Consider the following 8,824-nt stretch of genomic DNA (forward strand, 5'->3'; position numbering starts at 1 on the left):
CACACAAAAAAAACACAAATAATTGTAAAATCAATACATTCATCGCTCTACTCTGAATCTAAAAACAGCATCGTTTGGTGCAACAACCAAACAAATCCGCTTGTTAAATACAAATATAATATAATATAAATGGATATGATATTGGTGGTAAATAAAATTATTAATTTATTACGAGTATATTATGTGTACCTATATTATTTGTTTTATAATTATTTCTAGTGCAACAACAAGAGATCTTCAAGTTTTATTATTTGATATTGCAGAGTTCATACAAATTTGATTTTAACAATATTTCACTGGGGGCTTATACGAATTGAAGCTGGATTTAAATATATTTTTTGTTATTTTTTAAAACATTTTTAAGTGTCTCCTGAAAAATTTTATTAATTGGAGATGTCAAGTTGTTGTTCTCAGGTCTTCAATTTGAAGTTAAACCTAACCTTTTTTGAGCCGATCGCAATTCGCCAAAAATAATTGCAATTTGACCTTACTCCATCTTGGGCACATTGTATACTATTATATAATTATGTATATAGGCGTACGCACAGGGGGGGCCGGGGGTGCCTGGGCACCCCTGGACTCATCACCAAATCGACAAGGGCCCTAATTATTAATTAAGTGTAAATTAAATTAATGAAATTATTGACGAATTCAAAAATGTTGTTCCTTTTAAACGTCGATTATCATTACAAGATTCCTTACATATATGTGTACATATAGAATATGTATACTTTGTTAAGTAATATTTATTAGAATGAATAATAAAATAAAATAAATATTTTTAGTGCATTTGATATATTTAAAACATTTGTCTGTATCTATAATTGTTTTCAAAATTATTGTGGGCCCTAATGTGCACCCCCGGAGCCAAAAGTCTGCGCACGCCTATGAATTGATTGATGGTGTACCTATCAATAAAAAAGGTGATTCGTGGACATACAGGTACCTGCAGTGTATACCGATATAGTATACACATGTACCTAGCAGGACACATCTGAACACAATTTATTAATTTCTATATAGTTTCGTGCGTTTTACCTTCGACGATATTCTTGGCTGCCACCCAGCAGTTAATCAGGACGAGTATCGCCACCAAGAGCTTCAGCTGATGACGACCCATCATCATGATGGCGGCGTGGCGCGACGAGCGTTATATTGACTGTATACCACGATCGCTGGGGCACAGTGATCGAGAACTGTCCGCTGTATAAATCGATATTAAAACGTCAGTGATAACAATAATAATTTTATACTGTATATTATTTGCTCGACGTGTATTTTAGAAATATTTACGACTTGACCGCGTATATTGTAAGTAACTATATCATATTATAAATGTTAAATATCGACGATTGATGGTTTGAGAGTGAGACGCAATGAATCTTTCCGTCTAAATTCCGGCGGGAAACAACGACCGAGGAAAATTCGCACACGAAACGGAGGTGAATACTAAACCTCGGACCGACGTCGCGGCTCGTGCGTCGTATATTATATTATTGTGCTATTATAAAATAATATAATATCGTGTATGCAGTCGGTGTTTACGTACCACCGGTGCCACGCGGATTGCAGTTCTGTTACGATTCGTTCGCGTCCGAAACCGATTTTTCGTATTAACCCACTCTGGCGGCGCATAGTAATAGTACACTCGCGGACGCTGTGCCGCGACTAGCGCCTTCCACCTCCCACCAGCGACGCCGTTGCCGCGGAAGCGCACGCCGGTCCGGACGGAATACGGAGAGGAACGAAAAAAAAAAAAAATAATAATAATAATAATAACCTTAAGAAAATTTTGACGAAATCCGTACTCGCCGCGGTGATGCAGGGCGGTAGGGGGGTGAGGAGGGGAGTATTAAATTCGCCCCCGGGAAGTAAATTGTTCGTATTATTATACCATATACGTAGTCATCTTGCTCCGTCGCCGACGCAGCTGCTAACGACGATGCGAGGACCGCTCTATATATACTCTTACTTAACCATAATAATATATTTTTTTATTAAGAGGACGTCTCACCGGGTTTGTTCTCGTCGGAAACTTTTTTCCTCGATGACATTTTTGAAACACGAGAAACACGAGTTTTGGGAATATAATATTGTAGCATTACAAAAGTGAAAAATAAGCGTTTATTAGTTATTATACTGTAGTGTAAAATGTAATTTTCTAATACAATATGCACTGAAGACTGAACACACGTATAGAACTATGCACAAGATTTCTTAAGACAAATACATTTTTAATTAATTTTGAACGTTTCGTAAGAATTAGAAATAAATTAATAATTATACAAGACATAAAACGTCATATTATGGTTTGTAAGATGGTCATGGCTAGTGATGGGCAAATTTTCGGGAATATAGTTTCGGGAATTTCCCGGGAATATAATAAGTTTTTTAAATATTGATCATAGATTTCAGTTTTAAATTAAGCTTATGGTTGTAAATGATCCAGATGACAGCTCTTTATTGACATTATGTCAGTTTAGATATTTATTCTTTATGAAAAAGTTATTAAGTAACGATAATTTAATTTTTTTTAAATCTGTACAATGGTCAATGATCACAAAATAAACGATCTAATTTTAATTTATCTATATTGAAAAAATAAAAATAAACATACTTAAATTGAAATACTGAATAACTTTTACTTATACATCATATAATGAACAACATATATTTATATATAACTATTGGGACTTCAGTCTCTTTATTAACAAAAATAAAAGCAAAACTGTACTCTTAATTAATACTTTTATAATAATAATGTATTATGATTTATGAACTTATGATAAAAAAAGGAAAACAATTTATAAAGTATCCGAACTATTACTTTGTATTGAAATACGTTGTGAAAATAAACTTAACTAGGTACTAAATAACTTTTTATTTATACATGTAATGAATAAAATAAAAATATAACTAGACTTCAGTCTTTTTGTTTAAATCACTTTAAAATAAAATTAAAGTAAAACAGTACTCTTAATTCATACTTTTGAACAAAACATACTATAGTATAGACTGTCGTTCTATTCCAACTCGATTTTTTATTTTTTTTTTTAATATTCCCCAAGTAAATTTCCCGAGAGGTTGGGGAATATTCCAGGAATATTCCCTGTTCCCGGGAACATTCCTTGGGGAATATTCCCGATGGCACATCACTTGACTCATAGCTTAAGAGTGAAATAATACATTGTATATTATTTAGTACCTATATATGAATACTTTTTTTGTATACTGTAAAACCTATTTCAGTGTTTCTATATCATAGGTAACTCTGCATGGAATATCATTCAGTAACGGAGAAACAATAGTTATTAGTCCAAACCTTACATTATGTCTACATAAACATACATCATACATGCATACGTCCATACGATATATTATAGAGATTTCGAAGTAATGCCTACCTACGTCTTGTAATCCCGTTTATAAAAAATTCTAGATTATACATCCATTTTATGTTAATTTGTTAAACGTCAAATTACACTTATTACCGTTGAGTCGTAATCAGATAGTTGAGCAAGCTTATAGGCTAAGAGTATAAAGCTTATAGGCTGAGGGGAGGCGGGTGTTGGACGATATTACGATAGAGGAGTGTACAAATGTCTGATACTCATAAGTCGTAATCGCGGGCAATGGTCGTGTACTCACGAATTACGAAGACTAACGAGTCGAAACACTCTGTACATTTTTTTTACGTATAATATCCACATGCGTCGGCCGTTCACACGTGGGTTTCCCTATACGCACTCTCGGGTTTTTGGGTACGAGCCGCGTGTGCAGTTCAACAATATTTAATAATATTATGTACGGTATAGGTACACGCGAGTACACATCGCATACCTGCGCATAGCGCATATCATTATAAACGTTTACTGCCCGAAGCGTGACTACCGTCCGATTACACGACGAATGCTGTATAAATGTATAATGTATGGATTTGAACCATTATAATAATATACGTGTATTAATAATATACCTGCCACTTTGTATATTGGTCGTTTATTTAGAGCTGATAACCGCTCGTGCCACTCACATGCATGCACACGCATCGCGGATTTTATAGGCTTTTTTTTTGTGTTTAAACCTCCCCCCCCTACACACACACGCACACACACACACACACACACCACCACCATCGTCCACAACTTGTGAGCGATATCTTAAATGTCATCGAGTTTATCACGATGCGTTTCAGTTATATAACATATTATACAGAGGGGTTTTTGAACAGAAACACTTATATCGTTAATAAAGCATAAACGTTTCTGAAAATATTTTTGTGAGAGTTATTTTTTTGTACGTAGTTTTACTATTTTGTATCGTTATTATTTTTAAAAATGGTTTGAAAGACAACATATACGTTTTGAATTTCATTTTCCGAAGCAAAATATTTTTTCTAGTACCTACTTATATTTAAATATTGCGTCTATACAATTATACATACACAAATCGAATTTCGAATAAGTAGTTATTTCAGGGAGAGTACCGACCAGCGATCAACGTCTTCTGTAAACGGTTGGCAAGTGTGAAAAAAATATGCTCGTCAGTCGTCGATCGTATATCGTAACTAGGTAATTAAATTGCTCTAAAACATTCGATAGACTATTGCGTCACACGATGTTTACGGATATCCCCAGTAAAAAAACCACATAGACAGGTAATTATAATACAATTTTTTTTGATCTATGTATATTAATTTCTACATACATTTATTTTAATATTATTACACTGTTATATCATACATATGAATGTATAAATCAAAAAAGAACACTAAAATATATTTGTTTAAGACATTTATATTTATTATCAAACTAAAAAAGGGGATAAATACTAGCATTTAATAATGGAATTAATTATAAAGTATATCGATCTCTAAATCATCATATTCGGAAACATCATTATGCCTTATAGAATCTTCTTTAATTTGTTTATCTAAAATATAGTTTAATGAGCGTTAATATTTGCTATTTTAATCACGTAATATACTTTTTTATTCTTCGGTAAATTTTGCACTTTTTCATGAGTATAAACTCCTAAAACCTCGTAAGTAGAATTTAAATGATGCATAGGGTTTTTAAAATATAATAATTTTTTTGAAATATCATACGATAAATATCGATCCCAGTTATGGCCATCTATATATTCTTTATCTTTTTTTTTAAATCCATACCAATTTATATTTTTTATACAAAATATAATTTTTATAATCAATTTCCTTTTGTCTACATTTTATCAGTGTAATTAATCCGAATCATTGTGACTTTTCTATAAACGAAAAGATAAAAGACGTGTTGGAACAAAATAACAATTAATAACGATTCTAAATTATTACAATTTTCCTATAAACAGAAAAATTAAAGGTGTGTTGGAGTGTTACTCAATGTACCTATCATTTCTATAAACGAGTATATATATATGTTAACGAGTAAACTTTATTAATAATATTATACTAATGTTGTGTAGGCATAGGAACATTTTTATCAATTACAAATTGCAAATGGGTTTTAAATCTAATTATGACTTAAGGGTGCCAGTTTTTCAAATGTTCTGAACTTCAATAAAATTTTATATTTTAGTTGCCACCAAAATTATAATACTTTTCCACTAATCTACTACCCGATACCTATTTAGGGGGCTTGATAGGGTGTATTATATGTTTGTTTCTACTACAAATATTATGAAAAAAGGAAATAATACAATTGTTTAAAAAATAATAATAATGCTATAATTTTTTTAGTCTTTCCATTCAACTATAAATAAAAAAATAATTCTATTTCAAATTAATCTTATCGTTATTATTTTTTGAAAATTGTTTGGAAGACAACCGTACGTTTTCAATTTCAATTTCCTAAGCAAAATAGTTTTTCGGGTACCTACCTACCTATATTTAAATTGTCTATACATACAAAAATCAAATTTCGAAAAAGTTGTTAATTATTGTATTATAAATGTATAGAAGTATTTTAAGTGTAGTTGATCGGTAAAATGAGCGCAATCGTGTTTCACCGGTGGTACGGACTACGGGAGAACCATATAAAATGTTGATCCATTATTGAACTACTCTAGGTGCGCATACAAGGGAGGGGAGGGATTCGGGGGTCTGATCCCTTATGGCCCTTTCGTTTATTTATAGAGCAATCAAATACGTTGTTATCTATTATAGTAAGTATCTTTTATAGATAGTCTTTAATCGTGTTAGTTAGTAAATAGCGTTTTTAAAGATTATTCGTATACCATATGATACCAACTATTATCGCTTTCAACCATACGACAGAATAACATAATATTAATATATATTATATCTATAATAATAATAATTCCGCAGACTGTGACCAATGACCATACTGTTTACAACCGTGGTGTATAGAGTGTAGACCAAGGTGTACCACAATTGACTCTATGCTCTTGACTCGGTTTATTTTCAGAGATTTTGACGGTCAAAACTTGCCCCAGGTGAAACGGTAAATTTAAAAGTTATTTATGAGCTACACGAGTACACAATTACTCAGCGTCTCTGCTCATCTAAATCTAATAGGATACATAGGATAATGATCCATATGTTTAGACTACATACAGCTGTACATACCTAGGTATATGAAAATCAAACCGACAATATTTTTGTATAGCATCTCCTAATTGTTATCGGTTCATCCTATATATTATGCGCTATATTGCGTATAGTGGAAAGTACCTACTGTCTCTCGTTTGTATGGTTATATTTCGAAAAATATATGTGATAAGTAAACCAATATTTTGGAGATGCGAATCCGTAAGATTTTCGATTTTTTACCTATCGATTTGACACATGCGGACACGACATATACCTATTGAATCAAAAAGCGACATCAACGCTATGTGGTCGCACATCAGTTACCAGGCTAAAAAATAATGTAAGGACGATAGAATAATAACAATAAAACGACATGATGTTTGTCGCGAAAAGGCCGTTTGCAAGTACAACGTATTACGACTGCTGCAGCGGTCAATAATAAAATATTTACCAATAATTATTATTGTGGTTTCGTCACGCTTAAGACGGACGCGTCACTATACGTTGGCAGAGCAGTAAATAAATATACGCGACGAGTGTACACTGTACAACATTCATTAATCAATACAACTATTACCTATCACTGAACAAACATACTACAATACTGTGGTATCATATTATAAACACACACACACACACACATACATATATATATACATACATACATACATACATACGACAAAAATATTTACATACGACACCTATATCAAAAGTAATATACAAGGTGATTTACCAAGCATGCTCATAAACATTTTTGCCTAATTAAATTCTGTTTTTTGTCATTTTTAAGACATACTTATATTTTAATGACCATGTTTTAAATTATTTAAATTTTTATACCATTTTAGGAGTCACCTGTGGTGATACTAACTTATTATTTTTTTCAATAAAGAATCACCCTTTTTTTCTCTAAATTATTAACCAGATGAACTTTGTGTATTCAAGATAATATTATCCAGGTCCACGATAATAGGTTTGGAAGATGTGGGGGTTTACATGATTCGAAAATAATAGTAATTTTATTAACATTAATCCATCAATATTTTATAATATGTAAAAATTGTACGAGAATAATAAATATACTAGATTCAGTATTAAGTCTATATAGGTATCTTTTTAGTTATTAGTTATTATCCTTAGTATATACATTTTAATAACTCTGAAACAGTGAAATACTACTAGGAAAGTAGTTCAAATTTTGATTTTGAAACAAATATTTTCAAAAAAATCATCAACAATTTAGAGTAAAAAGTTTGATTCCTATTCGAAATAAAGAAGTTTGTATAGCCACAGAACACTCCTTAAATGGTATGAAAAACCTAAAAAGTTAAATAATTTAAAATATGGTCCTTATAAGTACTTATTGATATACTTACTTCAAAATTATAAAAATAAGAATGTGAATAAATTAACTATCAAAGAATTAATAAATTAAAAATAAATTAACTCTTAAACGAAGATGAGCATGATGACGTGTTGCATAAAAATATTATTATAATATTATTAATTCTATCAACATAAGTAATAGGTATTTTTATAATTTTATATTAAGGGTGCGAGAGTTTTGATAGCAAACCGTGCAGGTATATAATTATTACATTAAGGCGAAGGACACACGTTGAGTAAAAACAACAATACAATATTATATCGTGGCCAAGTCGTGTGTTAGAAATATGCGGTGGTCAAGGAACGGATCCGCCGTCAATAAATATTAATAATAACGATGATATTATATAATATTATTATTTCAGTAGACAGTAATAATAAGACGACGAACCGGTACCCGAGAGAGACGTGCCGTGGAGACGGACGGACGCGCGTATTTGTTAAAATTTAATCATAATTCATAATAATATGTGAGACACTTACCTAGTGTACTGCTGCTGTGTGTAATAACAATAATAATAATAATAGTACATGGTATAATATGGTGTACCGGTTATAAAACATGACTACATTAGTACAACAATATGTTTTACCATAATATGGAAATCGCGACGCAGCTCAATACTTACACGCGTTTGATTTGTGATACCATCGGATTCTTTTTATATTTTCCATAAATATGGGTTTTTATATTTTCCATAAATATTGTTCTACAAATAATATTATTAGGTATTTAGGTACGCAACGGCCACGAGTGATTTTAATTTTTGTTAATAATTCATCGTTATAAACCTACGCGCCTACCTAGACCGTCGACGACACCATTTTATTTAAATTACCTAATAATAACGATGATTTTTAATATGGGTGAAAAAAAAAACACACTGA

The 8,824-nt window shown here is 31.4% G+C and overlaps 1 protein-coding gene across 1 annotated transcript in view; it reads right to left on the reverse strand.

Moving 5' to 3' along the window:
* The window catches only part of LOC132947847 (alkaline phosphatase-like), a 23,978-nt gene extending 22,336 nt beyond the window's left edge, over positions 1-1,642 (reverse strand). The window contains exon 1 of the mRNA XM_061018079.1: positions 1,039-1,642. Within this exon, the coding sequence (XP_060874062.1) occupies positions 1,039-1,126 (88 nt within the window). The 5' untranslated portion in view covers positions 1,127-1,642. The remainder of the gene's footprint in view (positions 1-1,038) is intronic.
* Positions 1,643-8,824: the final 7,182 nt, after the last annotated feature.

This window comes from Metopolophium dirhodum, chromosome 6 (assembly GCF_019925205.1).
Source record: "Metopolophium dirhodum isolate CAU chromosome 6, ASM1992520v1, whole genome shotgun sequence".
Lineage (NCBI taxonomy): Eukaryota > Metazoa > Arthropoda > Insecta > Hemiptera > Aphididae > Metopolophium > Metopolophium dirhodum.